The sequence below is a fragment of the Cygnus atratus genome, chromosome 11 (assembly GCF_013377495.2).
Source record: "Cygnus atratus isolate AKBS03 ecotype Queensland, Australia chromosome 11, CAtr_DNAZoo_HiC_assembly, whole genome shotgun sequence".
In the NCBI taxonomy this organism is placed as follows: Eukaryota; Metazoa; Chordata; class Aves; order Anseriformes; family Anatidae; genus Cygnus; species Cygnus atratus.
The window spans coordinates 14,996,009-15,009,534 of record NC_066372.1 but is presented as its reverse complement, the minus strand read 5'-3'; the positions used below and the strand labels follow the sequence as shown (position 1 = coordinate 15,009,534).

The 13,526-nt window shown below is 44.4% G+C and overlaps 1 protein-coding gene across 1 annotated transcript in view; it reads left to right on the top strand.

The window, feature by feature from the left end:
- The window catches only part of AKAP13 (A-kinase anchoring protein 13), a 218,867-nt gene that overhangs the window by 50,819 nt on the left and 154,522 nt on the right, over nucleotides 1–13,526 (top strand). The window contains 1 exon segment of the mRNA XM_050712981.1: nucleotides 10,115–10,159. Coding sequence (XP_050568938.1) covers nucleotides 10,127–10,159 — 33 coding nt within the window. The 5' untranslated portion in view covers nucleotides 10,115–10,126.

Sequence of the window (13,526 nt, the reverse complement as noted above, 5' to 3'; positions counted from 1 at the left end):
AGGTATCAGCTGGGTTTTACTCATTTGAAGAGGCATCGAAAAGGTCTGCTGAGGATTTCTGGCGGTTAATATTTGAGCCTGAGCTAAATGTTTCATGCCTACGTGAAACAGCTGCCCCAGAACCTGTTGTAGGACTTAATTTGAGTATAAACATACGTGTGCTTTTGCGTACATGCTGCACTTTAATTCAAGTCAACTGTTAGGTCTTAACTTTATTAGGATGTAGCTACTTGAGCTGAAGATGGGGCCTGTGTTTTTTTATTTTATTACAGCAACACGGTAGCTACTTTTTAAATGCTGTTTGGATTTTAGGAATCGTATCTTAATTATTGTTTGCCTTTAGTAGTATTTTAAAGTAAAAATTGACAGGTGAAGGCAGGGTTGTATCTTATTACAAGTGAATTGTTTGACAGCATGTGTGTATTGTAAAATGTGAAATTAATCGCCCTGTGCTGATGACCCTTGTACATTTACAAAAGGCTGGTCTTTATGGTGCACAAATAGATTCCGGACACAGGAAAGAGGCTTATGACAAGAGGATGAGATCAGTTTGTATAATTAGAGCTAGCTAATAAACCTTTTACTCTATTGTTTCAGCTTCTACAGTATCTTCATTTATTTGAAATTGAGCATATGGATTGTAGGGTGATAACCACAGTGATTGGAGTTTTGTGCGGGTTTTCTGTCTAGTGATGGCAGTGAAGAATCCAGATGTGCATCTGGGAGAGATCGCTGCCTTCCTCTGCTGGGCACGGGGGATGCTGCTGCTTTGATTAACCCCACGCTCCTTGATCTGCTTCCAGGGTTTGGGTAGGAAATCAGTAACCCATTCAATGATTTTTGACAATTGTGAGATATCAGTGGTGCAAAAGAAGACATGTAGTCCTGAAACCCCAATTTTTCGGCCAGGTGTTCATCCCTGGAGCAAGAAAGGGTTGACTGAAGGGAGTGGGAATAGCATTGAAAAAGCTTGAGCTTATTGATATATATATATGTGTGTGTGTGTGTGTGTACATCTAATTATGTCTGTACAGCCTCCTTAGCTTTGTATGGAGCTTCATTATTTGGAGGAGGATAACTGGAAAAACTGGGAAGCAGGAAACCACGTTGCTGGGAGGTGGGTGACCCGAAACCACAGCCTCATGGTCCAGACCAGGCTTCAGCCCATTAACAGCACGGGTCCGTTCCTGCCACCAGGAAGCGGAGCTACATTAAGCAAAGCGAGTTAATCTATATCCAGAGCGTTTTATTAAATCATCAGTCAATTAAATCAGTGACGCTCTGTTAGCTTTCGTTCCAGCAAGCTCTGTACGCAGTTATTAAGCTGTTGCTGTAGCAACTCTCGGGCTTCTGTTTGTTGGGCTGGTACATGCGAAGGCCACAGTGCTGAGCTCTCCAACAGCATTCGAAACTTAAAAAAAATAATAATAATAATTAAAAATGGGCTGATTTTGTAGTTCTTTTTCAATCTTTTGCTGGGGAGGAGGTCATCAGAAAGTTTCATTTCTTTTTTTGTGCTGTTAAAGCCAACTGCATCCACCTGGTTTTCCAGAGGGTGACTCGCAGGGCTGCTCTGGTCCTTCGGAGGTGAGGGACAGCAGAGCCAGGCTGACACAAAATGCGTTTAAACCTCCTTTCCATCGCTCGCAGCCAAGAGAAACTCCTCCGTATTTGTAATTGAGTGACAGCATATGGTTTTGTTTGCAGACAGGATGCAGCTGGGAAGCAGCATCACCTGTGGAAATGCTGCGCGAGGGATTTATTTTTAATAAGCAATCAATTTAGTGACAAAACATAATCTTCAGCAAGTTACATAAATTCGAATGATTGTACACAAATATCTGGGATATTTTTTTAAGCTCACCGCTTTCCTACTCAGCTGCGATAGTACTGACTGCCGTGCACTGGGAACTTCCGTACTGCCACACCTTTGGGGAGAGGTTTCTCATTTCCTCACCTCTTCTCCTTGCCGCAGTCAATGGCTTTTGCTGGTGGTTTCACTTACCTCTGTGCTCGCAAAGGAACCTTTGGATGGGTTACTTGCCTAATTCCTCCACCCTCCTATTTTTGACCAGATACGTAAAATTATGCATCGGTATATCTACGGGGAATGTCATTCTGCTTTTGGTAATATAATGCCCGGAAGCATATACATTCATCTCCTGTCTTAAGGTTTATTTTAGTCACTGCAGTTGCAGCTGCTCTATTTATACAAATTTCTCCCTGTGCACAGTTGAAGAACTGGGTTATTGGTTTATTTCTCCTGCCTAAACCGAATGTAGGTTTTGCCCTCTTTTTTTTTTGTTGTTGTTGGCTTGCACGTTAGAGGGCATTAATACATCAGTTAGAAATGTTGGTCATTTTATGAATAGTGATTTCTGGTATCCCTTCAGTGTGAATGAAGCTAATGGGACTGTGTTCGAACAACCTAGGGTTTCACCCAACGCCACCAGGTGAGAGTGAGTTATTGCAGATCTGAACTTTGCAGGAAGATACCCAGCAAAAATACTAGACAAGACAATGTAAGTAAAATTAATGTTGTTTCTTCCCATTTTCAGACTTTTTTACTACAGATTAAAAAAAAAAAAAAAAGAAAGAAAGAAGCCCCAAACCCAAACAAGAAAGTCCTTCTTTCAAATTGTAGTTATCTTGTAACAAAAAAGTGGAGACTGATGGGTAGCACAGCATGGTAATGTCACATACCACTCGTAAGAAAAGGAGATTTCACTGGTTTAGAGATTTCCTTGACACCAGGGGAGAACAATAAACCTGTAAAATATGTTGGTGTTTTAGTTCTTTGCACGAAATTCAGGGCTCCAGCAGGAATTCATCTGCACGTGGCCAGCTTGTCTTTCCACCTGCCCCGCACTTGCTGTTTCCTCCTGCCTCTGTTTATCTCGTGTAGTTTACACCAGGAGCACCTGGGGGCCCAATCCTCCTGATATTTCTAAGCACTTCATAACTTAACGTTTTGTAAAACCGTAGCGTTTGGGAGTGCCCGTGAGGACGCGGTGCCTTGCTGACTGAGGTTATGGCTTTGGAAGCTTGCTTTTATTTTTGTGTTGTGGCCCCATAGGAGAAGTCAGGGCCCCGAGGTGCAGCGCTCCTCGATCCTCACCCATCCCATTCACATCAGTGGCAGGACTGCCCGTGGTGCCAGCAAGCACCGATCACATCCAGATGGGTCCAGCTGAATGGTTAGCGTAATCCGTGGGTTTCCTTAAACTCTTTTGCAGCTTATGGGTTGTTTGTCTGAAGAGGGAGGATCTGAGGAGTGCTTGTAAGTCATTTTACTGTAGGTTACCCCACCATGTGTATGTCTGTCGATGGTGGCGTTGCAGTGCCAAAGTCTGCTGGTGGCTGGCTTTCTTCCAGCTGATCTGCACACCTAGGGCAGCTCAAATATCTGTGGGATGTTTGTGCTTTGGGGTACCCAGGGCAGTGTTCCTCTAGACCCCTGAAATCACAAAGTTTAGTCCTTACAAGGACTGGCATCCCTGCGCTGCAGTGTTACAGAGCTGTTTTTGCGTGATGCAAATTCTGTTACAGTTTGGAAAAAAAAAACCTCCTCTGACTCCCAGCCTGGCCAACGCTGTGATGCAGTGCCCGTTACAACTGGAAAGTCATCCTGCTTTCTCTGCATTTCTGCTTATCTGTTCAAATGCCTTCCATGAGATCTGTAACTTCATCAGATTCTCCGTGTGTTTTTTGGCTGTCCTCTCCTACCCGCAACCACAAGCTCTTTATGGCTGGGACTGTTTTTGTACAGCTGGGAGCGTGTGGTTGAAGCTTTGCAAATACAGATCATTGTTTCTAAAATCAAACACTAAAATAAGAATTAAAAAAAAAAGTATTAAGATTAAGGTAAGATTTGGCAAAACTTAGACTCGAACTGTATCTAAAACTGAAGTTTGCCTTACAAAAAAAAAAAAAAGCTTAAAACAGAACTTGAAAAGCTTGAAAAACTCAAACGCTTAAAACTGAAGAGTATTTAGTCATCTGCATGGTGTGTAAAGGAGAGGAGAGGGGAGAGGTGGGATCCCACAGGGATACCGAATGGTTTCAGTGCCTCTTGTCACCCCCTGTCAGATGTTACCATCTCCACAGAAATCAAGCGCAGCAGTTTGTCCTCTTCCATTTCATTTTGTGCAAAATAACACGGTATTTCTCTACAAGAGGCTCAAGAGCACTCACTGTATTTGTTCTTTAATGCTTAACAGAGCAGAAAGGTATCCTTCCTGTTTTGAGAAGGCTTCAATACCTTTCGGTTTTACTGACCTGTGCAGTTCTTTGTAGTGCCTGAAACCACTATGGCTTTTATGAGCTTGAACCTGGACTTTTCTTTCACATCCTACTTCAAAATTTGCGAACACAAGGGATTTCACTGTGGCGTCCTGAGGGGAAAAAAGGAATAGAATTCCAGAACCCCTGCAAGATAAATGTCTGTGTGGCCCTAAAGCCTGTCAGAAACCTTGTGGACATTGAAATCCCAAAGGTTCAGCTGTTTGTGAGAAGGCGCATGAATATAAAGGCAAGTGCTACTGGAAAACAAAGAACTCAACATCTGGGGACATCTGAATGTGCCCATAGATAATTAATCATACAGGCAGGAAAAAAGGGTGAGTCTGTCAGATGGATTCCTTTTGTTCACTTTCTATAAATGTTTCAGTAAGTGGGTTTATGGGAAGGCTGCCTTGCCTTTCGTTAACATCGAGGATCTCCACGTAGTCCCGTGGGATGACGCAGTAAGCCTGGGTGCTGGGCAGCCGTGGGGGCTGTGGGACGTGTCAGTGCCAGAGGCTGTGTTGTAAAATCCATCTTTGTGATGAGTATGTGATGGAAATACTTCTCTCCAGTTACGTTTTCATAAGCCAGTTATGTGATACTCATCTGAGAAGATGCTCTCCGGGTGCAACGAGATGTATTTGGGCGGGTGCTCGCTGTGTTCTGGGCACTGCGACCACGTCGTCTGCTGGAGATTTGGCAGGATCAGACCAGTCCCGATGGTTTTATTCCCCCGCAGGTGACAGCCTGCTCGCACAGCAGTGCTGCTGGCTGCCACGAGGGTACCCAGAGCAGGGCTTGTGCTGGGTGGGAGCTGCGCAAAGGATGCTCGGAGCTTTCCCCCCACCGTGGGGAGCCTGACGCCGAAATGCCCATTGCTCACGTGAAATGGTTTGGCTCTTCGTGCGGTCGCGGCTTTGGAGGCTTTCTCAAGAGACAGCATTTAGAGTAATCGCATTGTCTGCCTGCTCCAGCACCGTAACAAATCGTGTTTGGGGAGGAAGCTGAGCCCTTCCAAGCTGGCCGTGACTGGCATTGTCATTTTCTTTCTGCCTTGGTAAATAGCCTTTTAGGTTGAGTACATGCAACAATTGTTTCTGGTAGAATACGGCTGCGTGTTCGCTCTGCAGGCTGCGTGTGCCCTGCCTGCAGAAAATGAGCTTGTCTTGGTGATGGAAAAGGCAGGATGGATGCGATTTTTCTCTTTCTTTACAGCACAAACCTTTGCAGGCTGAAGACCTTTAAAACAAGGGTGGAGGTGGGGTTCTCGTTTGCCTTTTCTTGCTAGCTTGGCTTCCAGAACAGTTGCTGTACAGCCCAAATCCCGATCTTGCAGCAGGGCCAGGTATTCTCTTTGCAGGCAACATTTATCTGATAGAGCAAGTGTGCTACCGGGCCAAAAAGATAGGAATTGCTTTCTGGGGCACAGGGCGGGCATCAACTCAAAGGATGTGTTTCTCTAATTAATGTAGAAGAAAACATATTTTATAACTTTTCAGCTTTTGACACCAAAGAGCCTTGCATTTTAAAAAAAAATAATTCTATTTTATACTTAAAGTACTCCAACTTATTCATTGATTAGATTAGGGTCCTTATGAATCTTGGTTTAATAACTCTGGCTGGTCCTTTTTTTGTTCTAATTTTCCTTATCATATTAAGCTTTTTCAGAGACTGCCTGCCTACCCCCTGGCTGGGCAAGTTCACTCCTCCAAAAGGCTCCATGTAGCCCTTTGGTGACACAAAGTAGTCTTTCAGACTTACCTCTCACTCAGTTTTTCTCATATGATTTTGCCAAAGCACTTCCTAACATGATGAAATATCTTCCAAACCTGCTTGTCTCCGTGCAAACTAAGTTTGCATCCTTTGAAAAATGGGACTGACATGTATGTTATGAAGTATTAAATCATTTTATTAAAGTTACTGATGTGAAGGCCAACTAGTATTCCAGAATTTTAATTTTCTTGTTTGACAAGACCCCTGCTGCTGCTATGAAATTCTCTTACCAACAAAAAAAAAAAAAAAGGGAAAGAAAAACCAAAAAACTGGTCATGAGTTTGAAGTCCTGGGTTTCGCCTTTTTTCCTGATGAGCAGTGTCAGTATTCTCACTTCCTTAGGCATCGACTCTTCACTTCTTTTGGACTCTGTGACTTGGTACGCTTTCATTTCAACCAAAACCATCTCTCCCACAAAATAAGGTTACCCAGGGGGAGTCTGGGACGCCGGCTCATCCTCTCCTCTCGTGCACCTGCCCGTGCCCTTCTCCCCTTTCCCGTTTCTGTCTCTACTCAGCTGCAGCCAGGCATTTTCCAGGAAGGTGACGGAGCGGTACAACATGCCTTTCTGTCGCGTGGCAGAGATTGGAGGATGCGGCTCGCTTCGTTACTTGAAGCACAGAAACCAAATTCACTGTCGATGGGATACCCTTCTGCTCTACGCATCTTTGGTGCCTTTGATTCAGTCTGCTTGAGCTAAAATTCTTTTACTGGTTTTCACCGATGATCTTAAAAGGGAGATTCTTATTAATTCTTATTAATGCGCATGTTGTCTGCTCTGTAAAAGTGATCTGATGGAAAAACTTCATCAAAGGAGGCTGGGCAGAGTTTGCACGTTGGGAATTTCAGCTAAAATGGCTTGAATGTATCAGGCACGATGTGCAGTGTATCAGCATCTCACCTTGGATAAGCCTGGCAGAGCAGACCTTGGGATGGAGCACGTGAACTGCGCTTCCTCCTGTGTGTAAAGGCGTGAAGAGCGTCGGCAGTAGGTGCTGGAGTGGCACCTCGTACAAAAGCTGTGAGAGCAGGGAGGGGGCTTGCTGCTGATCGATCCTGTGGCACTGCATCCCCAACGTCAAGCCAGAAGCATCAGTTCTGGTGTACCGCAGGTCCGTGCTTGGCCTTGCTGAAAAAGGGCAGGCTAAAGCACCTGCGAAGCAGTCAGCGAGACAGGAGAAGAAAAGTCTAGCTCAGCTACCTGATTCCTTCTGTCAACAGCTCTCCTGCTTCTCAAACCTGCGTCAGGGAGGGGACGAGCAGTGGGAGCGCTGAATGCTGCTCTCAGCAGGCGTGTTGGGCTTCGGTGCGTGCCCCGGGCTTGCACTTACAGCCCTCCTGCCTATTTCCTGAGGCTGCGGGTTGGACTTCTTTGAAAGCCTTGATTCGATGAGTGGGTAGAGCAAACACGCGGGGCAGGACGGATGGGGTGGTGGTGGGACTCCTGCGCAGGGTGGGAGAAGTTGGCGCGTTCCCCGTGGGTTTGTCTCAGCAAGGCAAGCAGCTGTAGTCGAAAGCGAGGTGTGACCTCGCTGAGAGTGTTAATTTGGTGGTTTGAGCGAGCGTGGATGTAACTTGCAAGTCAACGAAGGTGTTTTGTGTCGTGACAATAACATACCTGTGACCTTGATGTGGAGGAGGTAACGCTGTTAGCTAACGAAGGGAGGAGGAATGTATTTGAGTACATTAGAATAACTTCCTTTCCTCTGAGCAAACTTCTGAGAAACTAAGATGGCTGATGAAAATGTAGTAAAACTAATTATTGGGAATGGAGAGGAACTTGAGGAGGAGAATATGCAACTTGCCTGTGGTGTCCTGGGCAAATACAGGCCTGTCGTGTTCTGTTTTCCTGAATTTTTCATGCGACATCCTGTAACTTGCACCTTATCTCTATTGAAGGCCAGTTGTAATATTGCTAGCGTAGAGTTATGGCTGAATTTCAGGGATAAAGAGTAATCCTAAAAGTTGTTATAAATGCAAAAATTTAGATTTGTTGACTTTGAAGATATATCATGCTGTATCTTTTATCAGCAAAAAGAAGAGTTGTTCGTGTACTTGTCAAGACTTGAAAAGAAATGGTGAGAAAATGATGCTTTATAATAACTCCCTTTAAACATTCCCAGACCAGACAGAACTGTTTTGCCTCTCTGCAGCAATGTATTTTTTCAAATCACATCCAAGTACTACCAGATTGCTGAGCTGGATTGCAGGGCTTGATTTTGCTTCGTGAGGGGAATTGGTCTGTTGCAATGAGACTTTGTAAAAAATCCAACCATGAGTTGGGCTTAAAAAGGAGTTTTTCCAAGTCTATTTTGATCTCTGTAAGACACAATAAAAGCCCTCAGCAGATAATACTGTGAACCCGGTCATCTTGAACAGGGGAACCCGAACAGGAGAGGGAGGTTCAGGTAGGTCATGAGGCAGATAGACAGGGCTTGTGTGATTTACTTTATTTTATTTTTTATTTATTTATTTAGGTGAGAGCTCAGTAGAACTGGAGTAGCAGGAGCACGTTGTAAGGCAGACAGAAGCTGCTTTTGGAGCTCACCTGCCCAAATGCTATCAGTCCCCTGTTTTCACAAGCAAGTAATTGTTTGTAAAGGCAGGGAAAACCATCAAGCGTAACCATTTTAAGACATTTTTGCTGTTGGAAAAGGACTTCTGAGGTTGAAAATAAATGTGAATCCAATAGATATAGAAACTTGCAAAATGTTTATCTGTGCGCTGGCGGTGATGTAGGACCTCTGCAGAGGCGTGGGGTTTCCGTGAGCAGGCTTGCCAGGTAGCTTGGATGCTTCGGAATAACCAGTGCAAAAATGCTTCTTTGCAAAATAACGAGAGCGTGTGAGGGAGCGAGAATGGCTGGAATCAGCTAAGAAAACTTCTTCTGTGGTTTGATTTCTGTCTCACTAAAGGCAAACTGCGGGATTTGGACGGGAGTAAAGTATGAACAAGATCCTGTGTTTTTGTGTGGAAAAGCAGAGTGGTATTTTGTCTCCTCTTGGAAGGGGGGTGAAGTACTTGCAGAGCAGTACTAGCACTGCAGACAAGAGCAGCAACAAAAAAATCCATTTTTAATCATTTTGCATTCTTTCATCTTAAGATCCAGACTGCTTAATGCACGCATTAAATGAAGACTTTCATTTAGGGAAAATATTTGCTGCTAGACTGGAGAAACTAATGGAAGTGAAATGCTGGTTGAGCTGATTCAATACATTGAGCTCAACAGCTGAGCTCAGTACAGGGAACTCGCCCTGGGTTACATTGGAATTCCAGGGGCAGACCTGGAAGAGGAAAGTTTCTGGACTAAAATCACCTTGGTAGGATGAGTAACAGTAGTTCTTGACTGTGAAAAATTCTCATGCAAAATCACAAGCATTGTTTATTTTGGACGTTTTCCCTCAATTTTTAAGGTGTGTTTTTGATGGTCTGATTTTTACGTTGTTTTGAGATTTCTTAATTCGTTCTTCTAATCTCTCTTGAGATTTCTTTTTCGTTCTTCTCTAAATTCGTTCTTTGAGATTTCTGTGTTTCTTAAACACAGTCCAGTTAGGAAGGGAGGAAAAAAGGGCACCAAATGAATTTGGGGAAAGTTGGACTTCTCCACAGCTGGGAGAACTAAAAAATCCTTACAGACGTTCTTGGGTGGGAAATGGGGGGATGTATGGACAGATGCGCAATTAAAGACTGATAATTGTCATCAAAAGCAGCGTTTCTTGGAGGAGGGGTGAACGGAGGAGGCTGCGAAGGGGAAGGCAGCGTGACTCGGAGTATCTCCAGTGCCATCAAGGCCAGTGGTTCAGATGAGGAGCGTTTTTCCCTGCAAATCATTTTAAAATTGTCTTTGTTTGATGTCAGCATAAATGGAAAAAAAAAGTGTAACAGAACCTCGATGGTCTGAAAGAGAGAAAATAGCAAATTGCCATGTAAAAGTGCCTATTAGTAATGTGTGGGCACTAATACTGCTTTGGAAGTTTAACATTCTGCAGCTTATAGAGAAGTACTTAAAATTTTACAAAGAAAAGCCTTAAATTTGTCTTTTCTTTTTTTGTTTCAGTGTTCTGAGGTCATGAAACTTAATCCACAGCAAGCTCCATTATATGTGAGTACAAAGTTTCAATGTTTTTTCCCCTTTCCTCCTGTTCCCATAAAATGCTTCCTCTGGCCATTGCTGGCGATTCTGCTCATTTACGCTTTGCTCCCCGAAGACCTTGCTTGTGTTTGTTCAGTTGTACTGCAAATGCCCAGTGATAACCCCCAGGTAAGTTACAGAGCCCCTCTGTCTTTCAAGGAGCCAATTTTCAGGAAGCTTTCTGACACGTTGTAGTACTGTCACGTAGCCTGCGTAGTGCAGGAATCCCCCTGCTATTTTTTTTTCTTGTTTTCTTCCCTAAAGATGACTGGAGTGAATGGCTTGATGCGTTAAGAGGCCATAAGAGGAAACTGCCTGAGTGGAAAATAGGACGGCCCAGTGTGCAGCACTCGCCCACTGTGCTGATATTTTTCTGCTCAGAGTTTTAAACGTGGCAGGGAGCAACTGGAAGCAGCGAAGAGCTGGGCTGCGCTGCGACTCCTGCAGCAGGGCATGGCTTACGTCAGCCTCCTGCAGGCTCGTAACCTCGATGGCTGAGTTAATAGGGAACAAGCTTCCTCTCGCTCCTGAATAGCAGCTTTGTTGCAGAATATGGGGACTGTCAAATTAGACCTGAATTTGTGGGGGTGTATGCATGTGTGTGAAACTTGTGCCAAAGCTGCCAGCCGGGGCCGTAACCGTTTACTTTCTGCAGTGCCTTGCCATGCACGGAGCAGGATTTGCCGGTGAAGCTGTCCGGGGTTTGTGGTCCTGCCCACAGACCTTGCTGATATGGGTAGAGCTGGGTGTGAGGTGGAAAATTTGGAGGAAAAATTGCTTGCAAATAGAGCTTTGAGGGGTTGGAATGGGAGACTGTGAGGTCAGGTAATTGAGCTGTGTCTTGGAAAGTGTCATTTGTTGTAAACAGTAGATTATATTGACCTTTAATTTCATGAAAGCTTTCAAATTTTGCCTAATTACCAGCTGAAAGTTTGTACTACATTGTATTAGTGTGTATTTTCTACCTACTATACTAGGTCTTGTGCCTGCAGCAAGATTAACGTTATGTGGATTGATCTGACTTTGGCAAAATGGCCTTCCTGGAGTTGGCCACCATATTCTGTGTTACTGTGAAACTCAATTCAGCCTGAAATGTGTTAAATTACAAACATACTGAATGCAGGGTGACTTTGAAGAAACTTCATTTAAACTTGGGGCCTATTAAAAAAGGATGAAACTTAAATGCAACTACATGCTGTAGATGCCACAGCAGAAATATATGAATGGCAGAAAGCAGGATAAAATTATTCTTACGTCTTTTGAGCAGTGCATGACTTACCTAATCTGGAGGCTTTGTTTTCCCAGGCTTATCTTCTGACTTAGTTTATTTTCCCACCGGTTTGTGTGGTTTTGCATTCAGTGTGTAATACTTCAGTGGCAGATTTAAAAGTCCTCTTCCCCACGTGACGGTGAGGAGGACTTGGCTAAGGTCAAAGTGGAAAATAATGATTGTATGACACTCGGGATTCTGTTCCTGTGCTATGGGAATAAGTTCATGACAACTTCATTACTACATGGACTCCCTCTTCTCTTCTCCCCTTCCTCCAGTGACCGGGTGTATACGCAGATCAGCTCCCTTTCAAAACAAACAAGTTCTGGTAGCTTAAGGAAGAGGAAAAAGAAAAACATAAAAATAAAAACTCAACAACCTTGGAAAACAAATGTTTAGTCTTCCTGTTTGCTTTCAGTGTAGATGCTATGTACGTTTTAAAATCGGCTTCCGTTTTCCTGGCGGTACTAACTGGCAGCACAGCTCATCTGAGAGAGTTGTTAGATGTGAGCAGAACATAAAGGAAAAAATATATCTTCCTGGTACGTTCCTGTTTCAGAAGGCAGACACAACAGTCTTGTGGGCTGGCTATTGGTAGGTGGATAGCAGACCCTCACCACGTTCCTTGTTCAAAGCGGTGATAACTCTACTCTCCTTGTACAGGCTCCTCCTTCAGCTTGCTTTCAAACAGCGGAGAATAGTGTCCCATGAATTCCCCCATGATGAATTTCATCTCTGTGAAATAAATGACGGGAAATAACAAGCCATACAAACATGTCAGGGGGTCTCCCTACATTTGTCTGCTTTTAGGAAATTCGCTTCCCCCGTTTTACCCTTTTGTGTCCAGGGCTATTGCAGTGCATCCTTTATTCTCTTCCACTTTTAAACCAATAGCTTAGATTCAAGATTACTTGATTTTATTTCTTTCTTTCCTAAATCTTGCGTGAATTTCATCCTGAAAGCTCTCTGTAAAGCGCAGACTTTGACCAGTGAGCAGAAATAATACAAGAATCTGTCTTACAGAAACTGCTTCATTTGGTAACAGCAGCATTACTTTTGGGAGGAGAAAGTGGAAAGATACTGTCTCCGGGTCAGTTCCTGGAAGCCTATCAGATAGAGCACATTTCATCCTATCTGATGATCATCAAATTGCCCAGATTCGTGCCTTCCAATTCTGAATGATGTTCTGGGAACCCAAGATGCCCAATATACTTGGAACCGAAACGTTGCGGCTGAGGGAGAAGAGGGTGCTTCCACATCTGAAACGACCCAGGGGTTGGGCTCGGTGCTGTGCCTGCCGTGCCAGCAGCACAGTCACGAGGCGGAGCAGCTTGTGCCAGGAGAGATAGGGCAGCGAGGCGTTCCTCGATATAGCACGGCACAAGTTCACCGCGGCGCGAGATGCTTAACGCCAGGGTCAAGCAGCCGTCTGAGCCTTGTGGCTGTCAACACGCAGTTGTTTTTATAAAGGACGACGCCAGTGGCCTAATGTCATGGCGTGAATCTGAAATGGAGATGCCCAAACCCACTTCCTCCTTCCTGAAGCGCCTTGATGGGCTCTAATCTTAGCTGCTGCCGTCAGTGGGGTTCTGAAGAATCGGGGTAGAAGAGCTGGGAAGTCCTCAGAAAGGTGTGCTGCAGTTCACGTAGCCGTGATGAAGGGTTGAATTCACCCTGTTAAAGCAGTGGTCCTAAGCTTTGTGATACAAGCTTGAGTTTAATCCAGAGGTGGTCTCCAGTCCGTAATCAGCATAGCACAGGGCTGTAACAGGGCCAAGCTTTATCTCCTGGCTCTTTCAGTGGCACAGGTCAAGGTTATGACAAGTAACTGTCACTTGGCTGGGGTGAGTGTCGCTGCTTTCTGTGCTAGGGCTCTCCTGGATGTTTTTTTCTCCCAGTGTGTAATTGTATGGATCGTATTTTACATAGTCTGGGGTGCAACTGTGGATATTCTGTAGAAAAAGGGCTCTCTGAAAATCTTTCGCATACATTGATTTCTTCAAGTGCATTTTACTGCAGGATGTGCAAAAAAAAAAAAAAAAGTCCATGTGGCTGGGCAGTCCTTGG